This window comes from Thalassophryne amazonica, chromosome 15, assembly GCF_902500255.1.
Source record: "Thalassophryne amazonica chromosome 15, fThaAma1.1, whole genome shotgun sequence".
Classification (NCBI taxonomy): domain Eukaryota; kingdom Metazoa; phylum Chordata; class Actinopteri; order Batrachoidiformes; family Batrachoididae; genus Thalassophryne; species Thalassophryne amazonica.
In genome coordinates, this window is record NC_047117.1 from 2,106,882 (window position 1) to 2,133,581 (window position 26,700).

Below are 26,700 nucleotides of genomic sequence, written 5' to 3' on the forward strand. Positions count from 1 at the left end.
AGACTGGTTTGTGAACAATATTTGAGGGAAATGGTGATATTGTGTATGTGGAAAAAGTTTTAGATCTTTGAGTTCATCTCATACAAAATGGGAGCAAAACCAAAAGTGTTGCGTTTATATTTTTGTTGAGTATATATATATATATATATATATATATATGTATATGTATATATATATATATATGTATATGTATATATATATATATATATATATGTATATGTATATATATATATATATACGAGGGCTGTCAATAAAGTTACGGTCCTTTTTATTTTTTTCAAAAACTATATGGATTTCATTCATATGTTTTTACGTCAGACATGCTTGAACCCTCGTGCGCATGCGTGAGTTTTTCCACGCCTGTCGGTGACGTCATTCGCCTGTGAGCACTCCTTGTGGGAGGAGTCGTCCAGCCCCTCGTCGGAATTCCTTTGTCTGAGAAGTTGCTGAGAGACTGGCGCGTTGTTTGATCAAAATTTTTTCTAAACCTGTGAGACACAACGAAGTGGACACGGTTCGAAAAATTAAGCTGGTTTTCAGTGAAAACTTTAACGGCTGATGAGAGATTTTGAGGTGATTCTGTCGCTTTAAGGACTTTTCACGGTGCGAGACGTCGCTCAGCGCTCTCAGGCGGCGTCATCAGCCTGTTCAAGCTGAAAACCTCCACATTTCAGGCTCTATTGATCCAGGACGTCGTGAGAGAACAGAGAAGTTTCAGAAGAAGTCGGTTTCAGCATTTTATCCGGATATTCCACTGTTAAAGGAGATTTTTTTTAATGAAAGACGTGCGGACGGGTCCGCGCGTCGGGACGCAGCCGCCGCGACGCTCCGCCACAGGAAAAACACCTCTGTTGAAAGCCTTAAGGACAAGTTGGAACATGTCCTGCCTGTTAAACAATTTCTCATATACTCACTCCACTGAAAGCCATCAAAAGCCGCCTGGATTTTACAAATGGTTATCAACACGGAGGTGTTTTTCCTGTGCCGCCGCACCGCGTCGGCTGCGTCCCGACGCGCGGACCCGTCCGCACGTCTTTCATTAAAAAAATCTCCTTTAACAGTGGAATATCCGGATAAAATGCTGAAACCGACTTCTTCTGAAACTTCTCTGTTCTCTCACGACGTCCTGGATCAATAGAGCCTGAAATGTGGAGGTTTTAAGCTTGAACAGGCTGATGACGGCGCCTGAGAGCGCAGCGCGACGTCTCGCACCGTGAAAAGTCCTTAAAGCGACAGAATCGCCTCAAAATCTCTCATCAGCTGTTAAAATTTTCACTGAAAACCAGCTTAATTTTTCGAACCGTGTCCACTTCGATGTGTCTCACAGGTTTAGAAAAAATTTTGATCAAACAACGCGCCAGTCTCTCAGCAACTTCTCAGACAAAGGAATTCCGACGAGGGGCTGGACGACTCCTCCCACAAGGAGTGCTCACAGGCGAATGACGTCACCGACAGGCGTGGAAAAACTCACGCATGCGCACGAGGGTTCAAGCATGTCTGACGTAAAAACATATGAATGAAATCCATATAGTTTTTTGAAAAAAATAAAAAGGACCGTAACTTTATTGACAGCCCTCGTATATATGTATATGTATATATATATGTATATATATATATATATATATGTATATATATATATGTATATATATATATATATATATGTGTATATATATATATATATATATATGTGTATATATATATATATATATATATGTGTATATATATATATATATATATGTGTATATATATATATATATGTATGTATATATATGTATATGTATACGAGGTCTGTCCATAAAGTATAGGTCCTTTTTATTTTTTTCAAAACTATATGGATTTCATTCATATGTTTTTACGTCAGAGATGCTTGAACCCTCGTGAGCATGCGTGAGTTTTTCCACGCCTGTCGGTGACGTCATTCGCCTGTGAGCACTCCTTGTGGGAGGAGTCGTCCAGCCCCTCGTCAGAATTCCTTTGTCTGAGAAGTTGCTGAGAGACTGGCGCTTTGTTTGATCAAAATTTTTTCTAAACCTGTGAGACACATCGAAGTGGACACGGTTCAAAAAATTAAGCTGGTTTTCAGTGAAAATTTTAACGGCTGATGAGAGATTTTGAGGTGATTCTGTCGCTTTAAGGACTTCACGGTGCGAGACGTCGTGCAGCGCTCTCAGGCGGCGTCATCAGCCTGTTTCAAGCTGAAAACCTCCACATTTCAGGCTCTATTGATCCAGGACGTCGTGAGAGAACAGAGAAGTTTCAGAAGAAGTCGGTTTCAGCATTTTATCCGGATATTCCACTGTTAAAGGAGATTTTTTTAATGAAAGACGTGCGGGCGGATTGCAGCGTCGGCTCGCAGCCGCCGCAATGCTCCGCCACACGAAAAACACCTCCGTTGGAAGCCTTAAGGACAAGTTGGAACATGTCCAGCTGTTAAACAATTTCTCATATAATCACTCCACTGAAAGCCATCAAAAGCCGCCTGGATTTTACAAATGGTTATCAACATGGAGGTGTTTTTCCTGTGCCGCCGCACCGCGCCGGCTGCGTCCCGACGCGCGGACTATATGAATGAAATCCATATAGTTTTTGAAAAAAATAAAAGGGACCTATACTTTATGGACAGACCTCGTATATATATATATATATATATATATATATATTTTTTTTTTTTTTTAAGTTGGGATTTCAGTCTAAGGCACACCTGTGCACTAATCATGGTGTCTAATCAGCATCTTGGTAAGGCACAACTGTGAGGTGGGATGGATTATCTCAGCAAAGGAGAAGTGCTCACTATCACAGATGTAGACTGGTTTGTGAACAATATTTGAGGGAAATGGTGATATTGTGATTGTGGAAAAAGTTTTAGATCTTTGAGTTCATCTCATACAAAATGGGAGCAAAACCAAAAGTGTTGCGTTTATATTTTTGTTGAGTGTATATATAGACTCGACACACGGCCGCCATGGTGGGGTAAGAACCTAAATCCCAACTAAAAAAAACGATAGACCCGACCCACGGCCGCCATGGTGGGGTAAGAACCGAAATCCCAACTAAAAAAAACGATAGACCCGACACACGGCCGCCATGGTGGGGTAAGAACCGAAATCCCAACTAAAAAAAACGATAGACCCGACACACGGCCGCCATGGTGGGGTAAGAACCGAAATCCCAACTAAAAAAACGATAGACCCGACACACGGCCGCCATGGTGGGGTAAGAACCTAAATCCCAACTAAAAAAAACGATAGACCCGACACACGGCCGCCATGGTGGGGTAAGAACCTAAATCCCAACTAAAAAAAACGATAGACCCGACCCACGGCCGCCATGGTGGGGTAAGAACCGAAATCCCAACTTAAAAAAAACTATAGACCCGACACACGGCCGCCATGGTGGGGTTAGAACCGAAATCCCAACTAAAAAAAATGATAGACCCGACCCACGGCCACCATGGTGGGGTAAGAACCTAAATCCCAACTAAAAAAAACGATAGACCCGACACACGGCCGCCATGGTGGGGTAAGAACCGAAATCCCAACTAAAAAAGACGATAGACCTGACACACGGCCGCCATGGTGGGGTAAGAACCGAAATCGCAACTAAAAAAAAACGATAGACCCGACACACGGCCGCCATGGTGGGGTAAGAACCGAAATCGCAACTAAAAAAAACGATAGACCCGACACACGGCCGCCATGGTGGGGTAACAGGCATGTGAGAACTGCACATTTTTGCATATTTCCACATTTGTAAAATTATGTTTTGTGATGTGAATCAGTCTGTTTTGAAGGCACATGTCAGATGTATCCTTATCTACTAATACTACTGTAAATAGGTACAAATTGCCGTAAAGCTGTCAAAAAAAAAAAAAAAACTTGCTTTGTAGTGGCACCAAATTGCAGCAAAACAAACTAAGAACTAAGTAAAAACTGGTGATTTGGATGCAGGAACATTGACAGAAAAGTAGGCATCAGGTTCTGTGGGACTGGACGTTGTGTGATGTCCCGGTGAGTTGCTCTTTGCTTCACTAAGTTAGTGTTTAAAGCAACACAACATTAAAGTATTCATACTTGTAAGTCTGTCCGTGTACATGTGGAAATAATTATTGGTCAGTGATTTATTGTATTGATAATTATTAGTCACAGAGAAACCGAAGCGTTTTGAACTAGTGAATTCTTATGAAGCAGTTGTGTTGCAATGGTTCAGCGTTTCGAAGTGTTTGATGCAATGAAATGTCTCATAAAATTGTGTTTTTATTCTCATAAAATTGTTTATTCTCGTAATATTACAAGTTTATTCTCGTAATATTACGAGTTTTTTCTTATAAAATTGCACTTTATTCTAGTCTAAAAAAACAATGTGGCCCTGAAACGCCATCATAAGTAAGAACCAAATTCCCCCCCCCCCCCCCCCCCCCCAAAAAAAAAACAAAAACAAAACGATAGACCCGACCCACGACCTCCATGGGGGCATGGTGGTATTCTTTCAGTTGCTCTCATTAGGGGGCGCCACAGGAGATCAATCGTCTCCATCTCACCCCGTCCTCTGTATCTTCCTCTGTCTCTCCAACCACCTGCATGTCCTCCCTCAGCACATCTGTAAACCTCCTCTTTGTCCTCCCTCTTCTCCTCCGGCTTGGTGGCTCCATCCTCAGCATCCTTCTCCCTATATACCCTGGGTCCCTCCTCTGCACATGTCCAGACCATCTCAGTCTTCCAAACCGTCCCACCTGAGCTGTCCCTCTGATATGTTCATTCCTAATCTTGTCCATTCTTGTCACTTCCAAAGAGAATCTCAACATCTTCAGCTCCGCCTCCTGTCTTTTTGTTAGTGTCACCGTCTCTAAGCTGTCCAACATAGCTGGTCTCACTACTGTCTTGTAAACTTTCTCCTTCACTCTTGCTGATATTCTTCGGTCACAAATCACTCCTGCCACCTTTCTCCACCCACTCCACCCTGCCTGCACTCTCTTCTTCACCTCTCGACCACACTCTCCATTACTTTGGACAGTTGACCCCAAGTATTTAAACTCAACTACTTCCACCACTTCTACTCCTTGTAACTGCACTATTCCACTGGGCTCCCTCTCATTCACACACTTGGACTCAGTCTTGCTTCTACTGACTTTCATTCCCCTTCTCTCCAAAGCATATTTCCTCCTCTCCAGACTAGACACAACCTGCTCTCTACTCTCACTAAAGATCACAATATCATCTGCAAACATCATAGTCCATGGAGACTGTCTGATCTCATCAGTCAACCTGTCCATCATTGCAAACAAGAAAGGACTCAGAGCTGATCCTTGGTGTAATCCCACCTCCACCTTGAATGAGTCTGTCCTTCCTACTGTGTATCTCACCGCTGTCACACTGTCCTTGTACATATCCTGCGCCACCCTAACATACTTCTCTGCCACTCCAGACTTCCTCATACAATACCACAACTCTTCTCTTGGCACCCTGTCATCAGATTTCTCTAAATCCACAAACACACAATGTAACTCCTTCTGGTCTTCTCTATACTTCATCAGTATTCTCAAAGCAAACATTGCATCTGTAGTGCTCTTTCTCTGAATGAAGCCAAATTGCTGATCACAGATCTACACCTGTTTTCTAAGCCTAGCTTCTACTACTCTTTATCGTAACTTCATGCTGTGGCTGATTAACTTTATGCCTCTGTAGTTTCTGCAGCTCTGCACATCACCCTTGTCTTAAAAATAGGAACCAGCGCAATTTGTCTCCACTCGTCAGGCATCTTCTGACTTTCCTAGACTTTATTAAACACTCTGGTTAGAAATCCTTCTGTCATCTCTTCAAGATATTTCCAGGCTTCCACTGGAATGTCATCTGGACCAGCTGCCTTTACACTCTTCATAGCTGCCCTCATTTCATCCTTATTAATCTCTCGCACTTCCTGATTTCCTCTTGCCACATCATCCAGCCTTTTCTCTCTCTCTTGTTTCTTCATTCATCAGCTACTCAAAATATTCCCTTCACCTTCTCAACACACACTCATTTGTCAGCACATTACCATCTGCATCTTTTACCACCCAAACCTGCTACTGTGATGGAGCCATCCAGCTCTGTTCCTTTGTCTGTCTAATCTGTACAAGAACTTTCTTCCTTCCTGGGGAGGTGATGGTCTATATGATCTCTATCCTCTGGTCTCAAACCAGAGGATCCTCGGTTTAAATCCCAGCCTGACCGGAAAATCACTAAGGGCCCTTGGCAAGGTCCTTAATCCCCTAGTTACTCCTGGTGTGTTGTGAGCAGCTTGTATGGCAGCACCCTGACATCAGGGTGAATGTGAGGTATATAAAACTATATAAATGCAGTCCATTTACCATTTCCTTACTATTCACCTTCTTGTACAGCTCACCAAATGTCTTTTCCTTAGCTTTGGCCACTTCTCCTTTTGCCTTACACCGCATCTTCTTGTACTCTTGTTTACTTTCTTCATCTCCCCCTGACTAAGAATCAAGGAACCAAAGTCTCAACTAAAAAAAGCTATAGACCCCAACCCACGACTGAAATCCCAACTTGCAGTGTCAACTTTCAACTTTAATTCAAAGAAATTGCATTCTGTCCATTTTTGTAGACAGTCCCTCTGTGATCAGACCCCATAAATAAGTGGGTAAAATAAATCACATATATTTTAATGTAAATCATTTCTTTTGACAGTCGGGATGAACATTTCTCAAAAACAGAACACTCACACAGCTCTGAAGGAGTTTGAAGCTTCTGTGGCTGTGTTGGGAAAGACCTTGCATTGGGAAGCTTTCTGTCTGTTGCAGTTTTACAGTTTCATGGTGGGATTTCATTAAAATGAAGATGTGAAATTACAGCTACTTTTTGCCAGAAGGCACATGTGAAATTCAAGCTCAGGTTAGGTGTTTTCTTGTGTATCTTCTATAGAATGGAACAACATTCAAGAAAAGTTATTACTTTCATAAAAACCAAACATGTTGTGTTTCCACCACGATGAAAACTTTATAAACAATTTAAGAAAATAAAGTCATATAATAATCAGATCCTGATCGGTTCTTGGCTGGGAGAACGTTTGAGAAGACCAGGTTCTCTGTGTGTGTTTGTCCTGGGAGAACTGGAGTTGTCAGGAGGAGTATCCTTTGTAAAATACCTGCCAAATCCCAAAGCGGCTCTGTACCGGATCCACTGTAGTGACCCTGAAAAAACAGGGGCGGCCCACAGATGAACAACAACAATAAAAGTCTATAAATATGTGAAACGATAAAAAGAACTGTCACCGACAAAACCTGGACAAAATCTTTGTTGTGTCCTTTGAGCTCAGAAGGTTGGTTGTTGGTTTGTATCCACAGAGCCATCGTTACACCGATTCCTGGAGATCTTCAGCGGGAGAACACCGATGACGTTCTGCAGGATGAACATCTGAGTGACCAGGAGAACGCCCCGCCGGCTCCGCCCAGCCGATCTCCAGGCGACCCGGGAATCCAGAATCTGGGGGATCCCGCAGAAGCCTGGGAGGACACGGACTTTAATCGAAACAGACTCAGGATCAGCCTGAACAAGGTCAGCATGATGGCTGACCAGCAGTTAGCGTTAGCTTAAAGTTAACCTCTGTTGCATTCTGACTTCCTGGATTCTGTGTTTGATGATCCATGAAGATTTGTTGATGGATCATTTGAATATTGAGTCATTTTCAAATTACAAACAATCAGTTTGTTGGTATTTAACACAGAACCAGAAAGTTTTCTGTTTAAAATTGATATCATGAAGAACAGGCTAACAGCTAACTGTTAACTAATAAAACAAAGCAACTTTTGTTTCTTAAAAGATGTTCTGATGTTCCATTAGTCCGGTTGAAACAGTACAACGGAGCAAAGTTCAGTTTGTTTCAGTGTATTTTGTGATTTTCACCCAGATGAAACATTAAACATGATCATTGATCCTGAAATCAAAAGTCATCAATCTCGCTAGGGACATTTTATTTATTTATTTATTTTTTTGTTTATTTTGTTTTCTCTTTTTTTAGTTGGTATTTTTGCCCCAGTGTTTATTGTTCATGGGTTGAAGCCGAAATGATGCTTTAATTCTGGATTTTAATGTTTTAATTGTAAGAATCAGACGATCTTACTCATCTGAGAAAGTCCTATGACCTGCTGATTTCTTTTTCACCTTCAGAATACAAAATAAACTTTGATATTTCAGTTTTTAAAAAAAATGTTTCTCCAGATTTTTATCTTGACAAATAAATGTTAGCCTTCAGGAGATTCAAAATGATGGATTTTCCCCCCCAAAATAAACAATGCTGATCCACGAGTTTCCTTTTTTTTTTTTTTTTTTTTTTTTTTTTGGATGATGATGTTTGCAGACTTTGGTCTTCACCACTCACTGTACTTCTTGTCTGAAACCTCATCACTCTTCTTCCTTCTCAGGGCGCTCAGGAGGAAGAGCCCAGGCAGGGAGCGTGTCCAGTGTCACCAGTGCGAGGCGGAGCCCAGGAATCACCGTCAGGCCAGGGTCGGTCGTTGCGATATCGCTGTGTGAACAGCCCAGAATCCGACCGTCTGTCTGCCGCCGAGTGTCGGGCCGAAGTCTACGGACAGAGGTGACCGAGCCAAAACAAAACGCCAGAAAACATTTATGGCTGAGGCTTGTTCTTTGGAAGTTGTAGTTTGGAACCTGAGTTTGTTCTGAATTAGGCTGGTTCCTGAGGTGTGGCAGGATTTGATGGAGCAAAGTTCTGAATCGAGGCAGAAAAGACATCATGTTTGTGAAATTCTGCTGAGTCATCACGATGATGTGATGATGTTATTGATGTTATTGATGTTGATGATTGTGATGATATTATTGATGGTGGTGATGTTATTGATGTTGATGATGGTGGTGATGTTATTGATGTAGATGATGGTGGTGATGTTATTGATGTAGATGATGGTGGTGATGTTATTGATGTAGATGATGGTGGTGATGTTATTGATGTTGATGATGGTGGTGATGTTATTGATGTAGATGATGGTGGTGATGTTATTGATGTAGATGATGGTGGTGATGTTATTGATGTTGATGATGGTGGTGATGTTATTGATGTAGATGATGGTGGTGATGTTATTGATGTAGATGATGGTGGTGATGTTATTGATGTAGATGATGGTGGTGATGTTATTGATGTAGATGATGGTGGTGATGTTATTGATGTAGATGATGGTGGTGATGTTATTGATGTTGATGATGGTGGTGATGTTATTGATGGTGGTGGTGATGTTATTGATGTTGATGGTGGTGATGATGATATTGATGGTGATGACGGTGATGATATTGATGTAGATGATGGTGGTGATGTTATTGATGTTGATGATGGTGGTGATGTTATTGATGTTGATGGTGGTGGTGATGTTATTGATGTTGATGGTGGTGATGGTGATATTTATGTTGATGGTGGTGATGATGATATTGATGTTGATGGTGGTGATGATGATGATATTGATGTTGATGGTGGTGATGATGATGATGATATTGATGTTGATGACGGTGATGATATTGATGTAGATGATGGTATTGATGTTATTGATGTTGATGATGTTATTGATGTTGATGATGGTGGTGATGTTATTGATGGTGATGATGGTGGTGATGTTATTGATGGTGATGATGGTGGTGATGTTATTGATGGTGATGATGTTGATGATTGTGATGATGTTATTGATGGTGATGATGGTGGTGATGTTATTGATATAGATGATGGTGGTGATGTTATTGATGTAGATGATGGTGGTGATGTTATTGATGTTGATGATGGTGGTGATGTTATTGGTGTAGATGATGGTGGTGATGTTATTGGTGTAGATGATGGTGATGATGTTATTGATGTTGATGGTGGTGATGATGATGATGGTGGTGATGATGATGGTGGTGATGATGTTATTGATGGTGATGATGGTGATGTTATTGATGGTGATGATGGTGATGATGTTATTGATGGTGATGATGGTGATGTTATTGATGGTGATGATGGTGATGATGTTATTGATGGTGATGATGTTATTGATGGTGATGATGGTGATGATGGTATTGATGTTGATGGTGGTGATGATGGTGATGTTATTGATGTAGACGACGATGATATTATTGATGTTGATAATGGTGATGGTGACGACGATGATATTATTGATGTTGATAATGGTGATGGTGATGATAATATTGATGTTGTTAATGATGATGGTGATGATGTCATTGATGTTAATAATAGTGGCGATGATGATGATATTATTGATGTTGATACTGGTGATGATGATATTGTTGATAATGGTGATGATGATGATATTATTGATGTTGATACTGGTGATGATGATGATATTGTTGATAATGGTGATGATGATATTATTGATGTTGATACTGTTGATGATGATGATATCGTTGATAATGGTGATGATGATGATATTATTGATGTTGATAATGATGATATGTTGATGATGCTAATAATGGTGGCGATGATATTGATGTTGATAATGGTGATGATGATATTGATGTTGATAATGATGATATTATTGATGATAGTGGTGATGATGATGGTGATATTATTGATGCTAATAATGGTGGCGATGATGATGATATTGATGTTGATAATGGTGATGATGATATTATTGATGTTGATAATGGTGATGACGATGATATTATTGATGTTGATACTGGTGATGTGATGTTATTGATGTTCATAATGGTGATGATGACGACGATGATATTAATGATGTTGATGATGATGATATTATTGATGTTGATAATGGTGATGATATTTATGTTGATAATGATGATGATGTCATTGATGTTAATAATGGTGGCGATGATGATGATGATATTATTGATGTTGATAATGGTGATGATGATGATATTATTGATGTTGATAATGGTGATGATGATGATATTATTGATGTTGATAATGGTGATGGTGATGATATTATTGATGTTGATAATGGTGGCGATGGTGATGATATTATTGATGTTGATAATGGTGGCGAGGGTGATGATATTATTGATGTTGATAATGGTGGCGATGGTGATATTATTGATGTTGATAATGGTGGCGATGATGATGATATTATTGATGTTGGTAATGGTGGCGATGATGATGATATTATTGATGTTGGTAATGGTGGTGATGGTGATGATATTATTGATGTTGATAATGGTGGTGATGGTGATGATATTATTGATGTTGATAATGGTGGTGATGATGATGATGATATTGATGTTGATAATGGTGATGATGATGATATTATTGATGTTATTGATGTTGATGATGATGATGTTGATTAAATAATTCTAACCCATATTCATTTTTTCTGTTTATTTATCATTTATATAAATGTTTTATTCGACCCGGAGTAAATGAAATGTTACTTTGTTTTTATGTTGTACATAAAAATGACAAATAAAGAAAATCTGAATCCGAGCATCTTGAAGACAAAGTCCAGTTGCTGTAAACGTTTAAATATTTCTTTTTATTGTTTCAACAAACTTGTGCATCAGGAACCTGTACCGGTTTGTGTCTGTCCTCCAGGTCCCGGATGGACATTCTTGGCTCCCCCTCCCGCCTCGTCTACTCCTCCCAACCAGCTCAGATGTTGTCTGTCGATCCTGTTTTTCGTGGCGACCGTCAAGCAAGTGGGCGCCAGGAGGTGTCTGTGGCATCGGTGGACCAGGAGGCACACAGCAACGCCTTCATCCGCTCAGTCCCGCTGGCGGAGGAGGAGGACTTTGACAGCAAAGAGTGGGTGATCATCGACAAAGAGACCGAGCTGCGAGACTTCCAGCCAACCACCTCAGGAACCACTGATGAGGAGCCTGAGGAGCTCCGCCCCCTGGAGGAGCAGGAGGAGAGGAGGAGGCTCAGAGCCGGAGGTAGGAGGAGTCAGAAAGTAATGAACCCTTGAACCTTCTAAACATAGATTTTCGGCAGGACCTAATGGATGGAGACAGTGCTGGCCCTATCCAGTTTGGCGCCCTGGGCAAAAGAATTCATGCCCCCCCCCCAAGCAGTCTTTTTTTCATAGAATATAATGTCAAACAACTCAAGGAAACAGTTTAGAACATGTAGAACAAATTAGAAACCTTGTACTTAGAAACCTAGAAACCATCTCCTCACCCTCATATCACCTGCTACGGCTCAACTCTCCTTGTTTTCCTTGCAGTAAACTCATCTATGACATCATCATATGAGAGCTGTTTTTGAGACCACATGGTTTATGCTTAAATACCCCAAAAGAGCATCTGAAAAGAGGTGTCTGTGACACCATCACGTGTCTATTCTGCCATAAAGGTCTGGGAAAAGGTTTGTGCCCCCTTGAGCTTTTACATGTTTTTTTTTTTCACGACATCAAAAAACAAATTAAAAAAAAATCAGGCTTTTTGTATTAAAAGTTTGAAAATGATGCCCTTTAAACTCATAGTAGAGAAGCTTGAATCTTCGACTGGACTGGGTTGCTTGACGTGAGGACGTTTCGCTTCAAATCGCAGAAGCTTCCTCAGCTAAAATTCTTGCTCTGGTAGTCTGACTTCTGTCTTGACTCTTGTAGAGAAGAATAAAACAGAAGCCAACAAAAGCTGGAGTTTTAAACCTAACCAGACCCCTCCTACTGAGAGGCAGACTGCTGTAGGCTAGTGACTAAACAATAGCTCTAATTAGCACCTATTGTGCTCTAGTTAGCACCCTCCTAATGACAGGGCAGCTGTCCCTCCTAATGATGGGACGGAAGCCTCTCCTGATGGCTCCCTTGATGACTCTCCTGATGACGTGAATGACTCATTACCATGAACAAAAGACTGAAACTGCTTTGACCTGAGTGCCCCATTGTAAACAGGGGACAAAGCGTATCTGAGACCCCGTCCCCGGTTAAGGGTGGGTTTCAGCTGTTTTACAAAGAATGCTTCCTTGACACCTCTCTCAAACCATTTCTTCTCTCTGGCTAAGATTTTAACTTCCTTGTCCTCAAACATATGGTTAGTGTCTTTCAGGTGGAGATGAACTGCAGACTGAGGTCCACTGGCGCCCTCTCTGCGGTGGTGGTATAGCCTTTTGTGTAAAGGTTGCTTAGTCTCACCTATGTAGTGTTCATTACAGTTTTCTTGACATCTGATAGAATACACTACATTGCTCTGTTTGTAACTAGGGATCCTGTCCTTAGGGTGAACTCATTTCTGTCTCAAGGTGTTACCCGGTTTAAAGTAAACTGGGATTTTGTGCTGTCTGAAGATCCTCTGTTTTTCCCCTACTCCTGCTAAATAAGGGAGAGACACTCCTCTTCTTCTTGTCTCCGTCTCCTGTCTATCTGGTCTCTTTGTTTTCTGGGACTTCTGCACTTTGTCCAGAGACCATCGTGGGTACCCACATACTGTGAGGGCTTTCTGTACAAGTTGTTGTTCTTTAGCCCTTCCCTCTGCAGTTGTGGGCACCTGTAGGGCTCTGTGTTGAAGAGTCCTGATCACCCCGAGCTTGTGTTCAAGGGGGTGGTTTGAGCCAAAGAGCAGATATTGGTCAGTGTGAGTGGGTTTTCTGTAAACCCCTGTCTGGAGCTGCCTGTTCTCTCCAATCGTAACATCACAGTCCAAGAAGGCTAAATGGTTGTTTCTGGCATCCTCACGTGTGAACTTGATATTGGAATCCACCGAGTTGATGTGTTCTGTAAAGTCCTCGACCTCCTGTTGCTTGATTTTAACCCATGTGTCATCGACATATCTGAACCAGTGACTGGGAGGGATGCCTGTGAAGGCTGTCTTCTCCACTCGCTCCATGTACAGATTGGCCACAATGGGGGATACCGGAGACCCCATCGCACAACCATGGATCTGCCTGTAGTAATTCCCCCTAAACAGGAAATACGTGGTGTTAAGACAGATCTCCAAGAGTTGGCAGATGTGGTCTGGTGTGAGTTTGGTCCTTTCAAGTAGAGACACATCCTCCAGCTGAGAAGGCCCCAGCGGTGGGGATGCAGGTGAACAACGATGTCACATCAAATGACACCATAGTTTCATCTGCCTCCACCTGCAGTTCCTTGATCTTGTTCACAAAATCTTGTGTGTTCTCCACATGGCGGTCTGAGTTACCCACTAGAGGAGCCAGAATCCACTTGAGGTGCTTGGCCAAATTGTATGTGTTGGAATCTGTGCTACATACAATAGGCCTGAGTGGCACGTCCTGTTTGTGGATTTTGGGCAGTCCATAGATGCATAGAGTGGCGTCCCCTGGGTACAGTCTGTAGTATGTCTGCCTGTCGATGAGTCCCTCTTTCTCCAGGTTTTGGAGGTAGCTAATGATTTTCTTCTTATAGCCGCTCGTGGGGTCTCTCTTCAGACGTTCATATGTACTGGAGTCACTGAGCAAGTTGTTGATCTTGGCCTCGTAATCCGATGTGTTCAGGACTGCCGAGCATCTGCCTTTATCTGCTGGCAGGATAAGGATGCTTTGGTCCTTCTGCAGTGCTGACAAAGCTTTCTGTTCTTCTCCTGTGATGTTGGACGGAGGAGGCTTAGCACTGTTAAGCACTGCTGTGACCCTTAGTCGGAGGTCCCCAGATTCTGACTCTGACAAACTGTTATGTTTAATGGCTGACTCTACTGCAGTGAGGTAATCTACTGTCGGTATATGTTTAGGGGTCACTGAGAAACTTAGTCCTTTAGCGAACACATCCTTTTCTGTCTGTGTAAGAACCCTGTCAGACAGATTCTTTACCCAATTTTCCCTGTTGTCAATAATTTGTCTGGGTGTATCTTTAAAACTACTCCCAATGAAAGTACAGCTTTTCTGCACAGATTCAAGCTTCTCTACTATGGAAACCACCTGGACAACTGAGAGCCTACACAGAAACCTTAAACTCATAGTAAAAAATAATCTCTGCATCATGACTTTGTCTCCTTCTTGCACAGTCACTCAGTTTTTAGATGTTACGGGCACTCCAGATGAGGTTAGTGTTGGGCCGGGTAGCGAGCTCATTACCATTAGCGTAGAAACGCCGGCTGTGGAGGACAGCTTTCGGACTGTGGCTTGGCGGAGGAAGCCACGTAGGGCTTGGTGCCCGGTTGTGGTACCACGATAACACTCCCCACTGCGAACTGTGAATTGGTTCTCCCCCTTGGATTTGCCTGATGTGAATTCTCTGAGCCCACAAGTGTCTTCAACTCCTGTCTCCAGGCCGAAGCGCCAGACTTTAGTGATAGGGGATTCTATCACCCGCAATGTCAGGTTTCAGACGCCAGCTGACATTAAATGTATTCCTGGGGCCAGAGCTCCCGACATTGCATCCCATCTTAGGGTGCTGACACTGCAGAAGGGAAGGCGGACTAAGGAACATGACATGAGATATACAACCCCTGGCAAAAATTATGGAATCACCGGCCTCGGAGGATGTTCATTCGGTTGTTTAATTTTGTAGAAAAAAAAAAGCAGATCACAGACATGACACAAAACTAAAGTCATTTCAAATGGCAACTTTCTGGCTTTAAGAAACACTATAAGAAATCAAGAAAAAAAGATTGTGGCAGTCAGTAACGGTTACTTTTTTAGACCAAGCAGAGGAAAAAAATATGGACTCACTCAATTCTGAGGAATAAATTATGGAATCACCCTGTAAATTTTCATCCCCAAAACTAACACCTGCATCAAATCACATCTGTTGTGTGGGCCGCCAGAAGAGGTACTGCTGGCCCACCACCAAAGGGCGCCCTGCCTGAAGTGCGGGCTTCAGGCACGAGAGGGCGCTGCCGCCACGGACACAGCCGGGAGTGACAGCTATCACTCATTCTTCATCATCACACTCCATAAAGACCAGACGTCATCTCCACCTCGTTGCCGAGATATCGTACTTCATTGTAGGTAATATCCTCAGCCTTTTTGTGTTTATCTGTAATCTGTACATTGTGAGTGTTTGCAGGCGTACCAGTTCCTTGTTTTGTGGAAGCTGAGTGAGTGCAGGACGGCACTCTTTTTCTCTGAGGGATCACTGCAAACACATCAGCATATTGAGTGAGAGGTGGAGGTGGCATTCCCACCGTTATTGTTACTCGGTGTACACACACCCACACTTGACTGTCTTTGTTCTCGCCAGCAGTACCAGATCCGACAGTCGGGGACGGTGATCACCTGGGAATTCGGGACTTGGCGGCTCCAGTATTCTCTGGGTTCGGTGGCGGAGGAAATCGTGTGGTTCCGGTTCATCTCAGGACAGACGTCTTCTATCCTCGAGCCTGCCCACACGTCACCTTTGTGATTTGACTGTAATTATATTCTGAGGTTGTCTGTATATTCGTTGTGCACGTTTCACAACATTAAATTGTTACTTTTTGGCTCATCTATTGGCCGTTCATTTGCGACCCTGTTGTGGGTCCGTGTCACTACACTTTCACAACAGGATATCTCGGCCAGCGTCATGGACTCCGAGGGGCGTCACCCGGTTGTTGAACGACCAATGGGAGAGCAGGGAGCGCAGGCGTCTGCAGGAGACGTGATTGGTGAGCTGCAGCACATTCTCACCGCCTTTACGGCTCGGTTGGATCAAATGACCGAGCAAAACATCCTCCTGAACCGCAGAGTGGAGGCTCTCTCTGCACAGATGGCGGCGAGCGCTCAGGGCGCTGCTGCAGCTCCTCCTCCTGCTGACCCTGTGCAGGATATAAATGTTCCAGTGGTGGTTCAACAACCCCTCCCACCATCCCCTGAAGCATACATAAGCCCTCCTGAGCCGTACGGAGGTTGTGTGGAGACGTGCGCGGACTTTCTTATGCAGTGTTCGCTCGTCTTCGCACAACGTCCCGTCATGTACGCGTCAGATGCTAGTAAAATAGCTTATGTGATTGCTCTACTTCGGGGTGAAGCACGCGCCTGGGCTGCGGCGCTCTGGGAACAGAACTCACGGTTGTTATCAGCATACACTGGGTTTGTGGGGGAGTTCAGAACTGTGTTTGATCACCCTAACGGAGGAGAGACCGCTTCAACAGTGCTGCTGTCAATGAGACAGGGACGCGAGAGCGCAGCCGCTTATGCAGTCGACTTCCGCATCGCGGCTGCGAGGTCCGGCTGGAATAACGTTGCGCTTCGCGCCGCCTTCATAAACGGACTGTTGTTGGTTCTGAAGGAGCAGCTGGTAGCTAAGGAGGAACCGCGGGATTTAGATGGGCTTATCGATCTCGTTATACGGTTAGACAGTCGGTTGGAGGAACGCTGTCGGGAGCGAGGCGAAGGACGTGACCGGATACGCACCGCCCCTTCCGGGTTCGAAAAGGCGCCGTCCTCCCCACAAACCTGGTCGGGCGCCAGGAGGCGCCCGTTGAGGGGGGGGTCCTGTTGTGTGGGCCGCCAGAAGAGGTACTGCTGGCCCACCACCAAAGGGCGCCCTGCCTGAAGTGTGGGCTTCAGGCACGAGAGGGCGCTGCCGCCACGGACACAGCTGGGAGTGACAGCTGTCACTCATTAATTCCTGACAGCTGTCACACATTCTTCATCATCACACTCCATAAAGACCAGACGTCATCTCCACCTCGTTGCCGAGATATCGTACTTCATTGTAGGTAATATCCTCAGCCTTTTTGTGTTTATCTGTAATCTGTACATTGTGAGTGTTTGCAGGCGTACCGGTTCCTTGTTTTGTGGAAGCTGAGTGAGTGCAGGACGGCACTCTTTTTCTCTGAGGGATCACTGCAAACACATCAGCATATTGAGTGAGAGGTGGAGGTGGCATTCCCACCGTTATTGTTACTGGGTGTACACACACCCACACTTGACTGTCTTTGTTCTCGCCAGCAGTACCAGATCCGACAGTCGGGGACGGTGATCACCTGGGAATTCAGGACTTGCCGGCTCCAGTATTCTCTGGGTTCGGTGGCGGAGGAAATCGTGTGGTTCCGGTTCATCTCAGGACAGACGTCTTCTATCCTCGAGCCTGCCCACACGTCACCTTTGTGATTTGACTGTAATTATATTCTGAGGTTGTCTGTATATTCGTTGTGCACGTTTCACAACATTAAATTGTTACTTTTTGGCTCATCTATTGGCCGTTCATTTGCGCCCCCTGTTGTGGGTCCGTGTCACTACACTTTCACAACAACATCTGCTCGTTGACATTGACCCTATGTCATGAAATTGACCCTATGTGTCTTTTTGCAAGGAATGTTTTCACAGTTTTTGCTCTATGGCAAGATGCATTATCTTCTTGAAAAATGATTTCATCATCCTCAAACATCAGAAAAGTGTCCAAAATATCAACGTAAACTTGTGCATTTATTGATTATGTAATGACAGCCATCTCCCCAGTGCCTTTACCTGACATGCAGCCACATATCATCAATGACTGTGGAAATTTACATGTTCTCTTCAGGCAGTCATCTTTATAAATCTCATTGGAACGGCACCAAACAAAAGTTCCAGCGTCATCACCTTGCCCAATGCAGATTCGAGATTCATCACTGAATATGACTTTCACCCAGTCATCCACAGTTCACGATTGCTTTTCTTTAGCCCATTGTAACCTTGGTTTTTTCTGTTTAGGTGTTAATGATGGCTTTCGTTTAGCTTTTCTGTATGTAAATCCCATTTCCTTTAGGCGGTTTCTTACAGTTCGGTCACAGACGTTGACTCCAGTTTCCTCCCATTCGTTCCTCATTTGTTTTGTTGTGCATTTTCGATTTTTGAGACATATTGCTTTAAGTTTTCTGTCTTGATGCTTTGATGTCTTCCTTGGTCTACCAGTATGTTTGCCTTTAACAACCTTCCCATGTTGTTTGTATTTGGTCCAGAGTTTAGACACAGCTGACTGTGAACAACCAACATCTTTTGCAACATTGCGTGATGATTTACCCTCTTTTAAGAGTTTGATAATCCTCTCCTTTGTTTCAATTGACATCTCTCGTGTTGGAGCCATGATTCATGTCAGTCCACTTGGTGCAACAGCTCTCCAAGGTGTGATCACTCCTTTTTAGATGCAGACTAACAAGCAGATGTGATTTGATGCAGGTGTTAGTTTTGGGGATGAAAATTTACAGGGTGATTCCATAATTTATTCCTCAGAATTAAGTGAGTCCATATTTTTTTCCTCTGCTTGGTCTAAAAAAGTAACCGTTACTGACCGCCACAATCTTTTTTTCTTGATTTCTTATAGTGTTTCTTAAAGCCAGAAAGTTGCCATTTGAAATTACTTTAGTTTTGTGTCATGTCTGTGATCTGCTTTTTTTTCTACAAAATTAAACAACTGAATGAACATCCTCCAAGGCTGGTGATTCCATAATTTTTGCCAGGGGTTGTAGTCACATAGTTATTCACGTCGGCACCAATGATATCAGGGTGAAGCACTCAGAGGTCACAAAAATGGACATAGAGAGGACTTGTGACCTTGCCAGAAAGATGTCAGCATCGATTAATAGTCTCTGGTCCCCTCCCCTCATGGGGTACTGATGAGGTGTTTAGCAGGCTGACATCGTTAAACAGGTGGCTGGCGCAATTTTGTAGACAGCAAGGCTTTAGCTTTATTGATAACTGGCCTTTGTTCTGGTGCCGCTGTGGCTTGCTGATGCCGGATGGCCTCCACCCTACTGGGGAAGGTGCCGCCATCTTGTCTGCGCACATAGATAGAGCTCTACAGGGAGGGTAACATTAGGAATTTGCAGCAGGCCACGGAGCAGGTGATTCGAGACCCTGCAAGGCTTATGACAAATGGTGTGGAATCCATTAGCTTAGCGGGGAAATTAGTGCAGAAAATCCACTATGGTGATAGTGCAGTTTATCTGCCAGGGAGGGAAATTCAACAAATTGAGACTGTGGCCTGCTTCCGTAGATGTGTCCATAAAAATCATAAAGGGATATGCTTTGCAAACTTAATACCCATTACTACATTGGATGATGTTGAAATTGAGGATGGCCCAATGGTTGTTCCAGCAATATCAAATATTTTGTGTCTGCAACCTACAACTCATGTGGAATGTCTCGAACCTAAACCTACTTCTAGGCATCTTATATATGCTACTCTGGAACCACCCCTAAACCCAAACAGTTCAAATGTCAACCTCACTGAGGTCCTTAGACTGGGTCTCATTAACATAAGATCACTATCCTCAAAATCATTGTTGATTAATGAGATGAGATATACTTTATTGATCTCACATTGGAGAAATTATGTTTACACTCCAGTTACCTCAGACAGAAATTAGTCCACAATTATTACTTGTTTACCGTAATAATGGCACACATCAGAATTAAAGGCAACACATACACATTTGACATTGTTTATGTGCACAAGTTTGAAGAAGTCTGTTATCCGAATTGAGGCAAGTGGGTGAAGGTCACGCAGCAACCCTGAGATGCGCCGCCGTCAGCTTGGGTGGAAGAACGTGGGCTGCAGCTAAAACTGCACCGGCCCCGCTGAAGGGGGAAGGAGTGACGTGAGCAGATACCGAAAAGTGGAGTGTTGCTGGGGTGTAGGAGGTGGGTGGGGGGAGGGAATGGAGCATGCTTCAGTCCTGTGAAAAGCAGTTTATTGTTTTTGTGAGTTGAGAAAAGAAACAGTCAATGTTCCCCAGGCGAAACAAATTCCTCTGGAGGAAAACAGTCAGGCAATTTGACCTTCAGGCTTGATAAGCCTGTAGTGTTATGGTTTGAGCAGTGAAAAACACTTTTTAACAGTTCCACTTGCACAACCAAACCCCAATTATGAATTAAGAATATTCACCGGCCTTTGAAATCTTCACCGTCAACTGCAAGGCACGCATCTGCTCCAAGATGTCATCCAATTTGCGTGTGAGTTCAAGAGTCATCGCAGTCTGAGAATGCACTGCCTTGCCAATCTCGTTAATCATGACGGACAAGCGAGGGGCCGTGGTTCTTGATGCTGCTGTCTTGCCAATTTGCCAGGAGATCAGGGCAGCACATAAGCTAAAAAGTACCAGCCCTGCTACCATAAGACCAAAAATGAATAAATCCTCAACGTCCTCAACGGAGAAAGGCGCCAAGCATGCCACATGCCAGGAACTCCAGGAGTTGAGAACATAGCCTGCAGGATACGTTCCATCTGGGCAGGTAGGATCCCCCGGTCCTGACCTTCTTGTAGAAAAAATGGTGTCTATAGCATTCAGAGACCAGCTGATCAATTCCATGGTTAATCCAATAGTAGTCCAAAAGATCCAGTATCCAATATAATTTGAGGAATTCACAGTCTGGTGAAGTAGGGACTTGAAGGTTAAAAGCAGAGAACAGAGATAAGGGAGAGTGGACGAGAAGCGACCGCCCTCGTCGGAGTCCCAAGCTGTTCTAATGATCTAATTATTGATCATCACTTAGATATGATTGGGTTATGTGAAACCTGGTTTAAACCTACAGCTGTCCTCCCCTTAAATGAGGCCTGCCCACCAGCATATACATTTAGTCACGTCCCTCGTGATGCGAAGCAAGGCAGGGGTGTTGCTCTAGTTATAAATCTAGGTTTAGCTTATTAGCTGTTGGGGATCACAAATATAACTTGTTTGAGCGTCTGATTCTCCACTCTGCTCAGGATATTACGCATTGCCAAGGTCAGAAGAATAAAAATCAGCCGTATTACTTTGTCACTGTATATAGGCCTCCTGGCCCATACTCTGAATTCTTAGATGAATTTGGTGCATTCATCTCTAACTTGTCAATTAGTGCAGATAACATTCTGATCATTGGTGACTTTAACATTCATATAAATAAGCCTTCTGATCCCCTCTGCAAATCATTTATGGAAACTGTGCATGTGTCTGTCGGTACTCACGGCCGGCCGCATGGCTTCTGACGTGCCGGAGTGGTCCATGTCATATGGTAAGGTTCTGTATATTGTCTTGGCCCAACACACCAGCCACAGTAGTGATCGGATATTTAGCTGTGATCTGGGTCTCTGTGTTTGGATGATTGCATGTTTGTGGCTGTCACCACAATTCGGTTTTTGGGTGCTCTTAAGGGTATTAACACTACGGTGTTCTAGATTATGGTATGGATGCTCACTAATTAGACAACAGACTGTTTGTGTCACTGTTTGTTCATGTGTGGTTGTTTGTCATGGTATGTCGTATGGTTGGGGCCCCGTCTCCTCTGTGTCTCATGTCACAGTTATTGTCTTCACCACTTGTCTCTCGTTCTTGTCTGTCTTTGTGTTGTTTTGGTGGTCGGCCCTTCCCGATAGAAGTTGTCGGTTGGCTTTGAATAGGTTATAGGCTGATCGGGAAGGGCGGATGGGGGTCACACACACACACCACATTCATTCGCGCACTACATACCTTCTGTCTTGCAAGAATAAATTGCATATATGGGTATTAATGTTTATAAATGGTTCTGCCAGTGTGGCATTTACCATTACTATATACTCAGACGGGAAAAAAAAAAGAAATTGTGGATGCATTAGGATTTCAGCAATGTATTCAGGACTCGACGCACATTAGTGGTATTGCTGTCATGAATATTGACATCATGCCTCTTACATCAGTGGTCTCTGATCACTCACTTATTAAGTTTACAGTTTCACTGCCATGATTAGTGAAACAAGAACCTTATATATCTTTACGGCGATGCATCAACTCCTCAACTATGACTGAACTCGAAGCTAGACTGCCTGATGTCTTAGCTTCACATTTGGCAAATATCCAGTCAGTAGACAGACTTGGGGATAGTTTAGACTCAGTGCTCAAAACTACACTCGACATGATTGCGCCACCTGTGTTAAAACCGCGCTCCCCCAAATCACAGTCACCTTGGTTCAGTGATTATCTGCGTGACCTCAAGCATAAAGCAAGAGGTCTAGAACGGAAATGGCGTCGTCCAAAATTAGAAGTATTCCACCTTGCGTGGTGTGATGCTATCTTAGACTATAAGCATGCATTACTGGCTACAAAGTGGACCTATTACTCTGATCACCAAAAACAAGCATAACTCAACGTTCTTGTTGGACACGGTGGCAACACTAGAAAATATCATTCCACAGAGACGGCACTCACTAAAGTGGTGAATGATCTTCTGCTTACAATGGATTCAGACACCACTACGGTTCTGTTGCTGTTAGATCTCAGTGCTGCATTTGATACCGTGGATCATCGTATTTTACTTGATAGGCTGGAAAATCATTTTGGGATTACTGGCAGTGCCCTTGCATGGCTGACATAAAGCAGGGCATCATTTTAGAAATTTTAATATAAAAAGACAGATTTTTTTTATTTTAGTTTTTGATGTCTTGAAAAAAATTCAAAAAAGCTGAAATAAACACAAATAATCAAATAAGCTTACACCTATGTTATAGCATTTTTTTAAGCTTTTACAAACAGGGAAAACTTTAGCTTTGTTTAACCACGCGACATTTCCAGACTAGTCTCATGCTTTTTTCATGCCTCCGTCATGAAATGGGTGACATTTTTTTATTTACTATTTCTCACCCCACCCCTTCTCCTAGCACTAAACACGACCATAACGTAACTGTGTCCCTTCCCCAAACCCTAACCATAACCCCCCCAGAGGGCCCGTGAGGTTGGGTTGAATGTAACAACCGGCTGCTGACACTGACGATGGATGTGTGTCAGAATGACGGGGAGGAACTCCGCTCAAAGCCTCTTCCAGCTCTTCCCACCGAACCAAACAGAGAGTAGTGCAGGCTTAAATACCCAAAGGAACAAATCAGCAAATGAGTGGCAGGTGTGGAGTGCGACAGGAGGAAGGGAAGCCGGAACACAAGCCACACGTGAACGTACACACAAAAAGTAGCCAACACAAAATGACTAAAGCCGCGAGAGAAACTCGGGACTGTGTGTAGAACCAAAAACATGATGATGATAATAATGAAACTAAAAAGGGAACCAGAAGACCCAAATACCAAACCAAGGTAACAACAGTAGGAAACTAACATGGAACTCAACAGTGAACAGAGTGCAACCAGGGAAACATAACACAATAAACTGAAGAACACGGGACTGAAACATTATATAATGAGAAGAAACACAGAGACAAGGACAGACAACGGATCACAGGGATAACTACAGTACAATACAATGAACAGACGGACCACAGACATGGACAGGGGACAGAACACAGAATACTAACACAAGGGCACAGCCAGAACACATGAAAGGACAGACACGGACAGAGGACATGGAGAAGTCCACAGGTTCTGAGACATCGCTACCTTTCTCTGACAGCATCTTCGCTAACTAGCTAGCACACAATTCCTCTGGGCTAGCATCCAGTCTTTGTGTTAAGCTAGGCTAATTGTTCCCTCATTCTGTTTTGGTGTGTGTTGGATTCATATTTCTATAAAAGCGGAATAATTTAGTCTGTTTTTGTCCGCGTTAAAGTGCAGGTTAATACTTCTTGCTTTCTGCAGGAGGCGAGCTCGTGGTTCGACCAAAGACCCACGCCCGGGACGGCACTCGAGGGATGCTAACACTAGCAGAAGAGGAGGCGTCCAGGAGGAGTGGTTGTAGCCCCGCCCAGTCACCATGTCACTCCCTCCCGTCAGGACGCCCCCGCCGGCGAGAGTCTGAGCCAATCGGACCTCAGAGACCGGTAAGAGGCCCGACCAGCCAATCAGAAGAGAGCCCTGAGCTCTTGTGGCGTGATGGTGGACGGACTAACGAGGTGCACGGCTGCTGTACAGATACTCTGCTGTGATTGGTTCCAGCTGCTGCTCCACTTTGTCGTAATCCGTCCGTCAACACGCACCTTAATGGACAAATTCAGCAGGTTTGGCTCTTGGGGCTCCAGGGTTACTCTTAGTTTTTGCCACATCACATCAGGGTTTTCTATTTTTATTTTTGTTTTTTACATTTATTTTCAATTATAGTGACAACAAACACTAAAGAAAAAGGGAAGAGTTTCAAGCTTATTTTTACATCCATTTAACAAGAAGAAGAAGAAAAAGAGAAAGAGTTCTACTGAAAATCTGACCTTATGGGCCTGACATACTCAGTCCACTTTGACCAGGTTTTGTAGAACTTGTCCATTTGAATTCTGAGCTTGAATGAGAGTCTTTCCATGATATATATGTCTTTAGTAATGTTGATCCACTCGTCTGTTGTTGGAGGGTCCGGTTTAAGTCACTTCCTGGTTATGGTTTTCTTACTTGCTGCCAAAAGCATCCAGAGCAGTCGCTTACCTTCTTTACCCCAATATGTTACATTAATATTTCCCAAATAAACATTTTCACAATTATAAGGTATTTTACACCCAAATAATTATTAATATGCTCACATATCTGTAACCACTATGGTCTTAAAACAGAAAAGTCCCAGAAGATGTGGAACACATCAGGTTTTTGAGACATGAAAACATGTTTTGAAGCAGAAGCTGCTGTTTCGCAGACCTCTTCTGCACCATAAATGATATTATGGCTCTTTGTTCACATTTTGTGAACCTGTTTTAAAACGATGCTTTTTAAGCTGCGTTTGTGCGATTAGTGGCATCAAACTCGTGAGTGAGCAACTTTTGCATCATCCATCAATATGGAACATGTAGATTCCAAAAAAAAAAGGGATGTGATCAAGGAAATCTGAGCTCAGATTCAGATTCAGCACCCCAAAATTATTCCCAAAGTCCATGCAAGAATTTTATTTTTTTTATCAGGGTTATTTCTAATGAAATAGTTCATTTCTTTTTGTATGCTTGAAATTAGATTTTCTGTTGAAGAACTGGTGACATTGAGCAGGTTTCAGTCCGGCTGTTAACGGGTCCCGGTGTCGCTGACCGAACGGTCCCCCTATAAATTGGTCCGCCCTGCCTTCCCTGTGTGTGTGTCATTAGCTGCGGTTCACTGATTCTCACCTCATTTCTGCTTCAAACTGCCTCCAGTCATCATCTGTTTCAGCCGCAGATATCTGAAGCTTTTCTACAACAATCATTTCCACATAAATTCAGCATTATTTCATCATAAAAGACAGAGGAAGTGATCAGAGCGGTGCGGCTACACGAGCTGCTAGCTGATGCGTTCACTGCACCTCCGTCATTTCAAAGCATCACAGAGTATCGCGCTGTTTCTGTTTAAAATTGACTTTAGAATGATTTAAGAGGTTTTACTTTGTCACATTGATCACTTTGGGTGAAGAGACTCAGACGAGCTGCTGAGCTCCAAAATGATGCATGAGCAGTGAAGCAAGGTGGGTCAATTTTTAGCAGGGGACCGTTTGGTCTGCGACACCGTTCTTGGCTCAGGAAGTAACCTGTGACGGGCCAGTGTCCCATTCAGGGGACAGAATCTACAAATAAATGTCTAAAGAGGACAACTAATTCTGACTGATGAAGAACATCATTAAGGTGGAGGAGGAGACTGTAGTAACATCCAGGGGGCAGTAGGGGGGGCACTGCTGCTGAAGGAGGAAGTGATGAAATCAGCTCAGTGTTTTTTGTTGTTTACAAACAAATGGAGGCGTTTACACTGAAGCCTTGTCCACACGTAGCAGGGTATCTCACAAAACAAAGTTATTTTTGTACAATTTGCCATATCATCCACACGTAAACACAGATGTAGGACCGTAAAAACGATTATTTGTAAAAACTCCGACCAAAGTGAAGATTTGGGAAAACTCCGGGTTTGCGTTTGTGTGTGGAAGTGAATTCCGGAGATTTACGCTCCCAAACGTCACTGCCATGCGACCCAAACATGTTGACGTCAAATGGGTGATCCGTGTTTACGTTCAGAAACATGGATGCTCTCAAAGTGTTGGTATTGTCCATTGTCCAGGCGCTTTTTGTGTGCAT

General features: G+C 43.3%; 1 protein-coding gene across 1 annotated transcript in view; it reads left to right on the plus strand.

Annotated features, from left to right (window-relative positions):
- Positions 1-26,700, plus strand: part of ttbk1a (tau tubulin kinase 1a) — a 123,123-nt gene that overhangs the window by 49,047 nt on the left and 47,376 nt on the right. Inside the window, 5 exon segments of the mRNA XM_034187653.1 lie at positions 3,002-3,031; positions 7,337-7,547; positions 8,414-8,586; positions 11,536-11,876; positions 24,332-24,513. Coding sequence (XP_034043544.1) covers positions 3,002-3,031; positions 7,337-7,547; positions 8,414-8,586; positions 11,536-11,876; positions 24,332-24,513 — 937 coding nt within the window.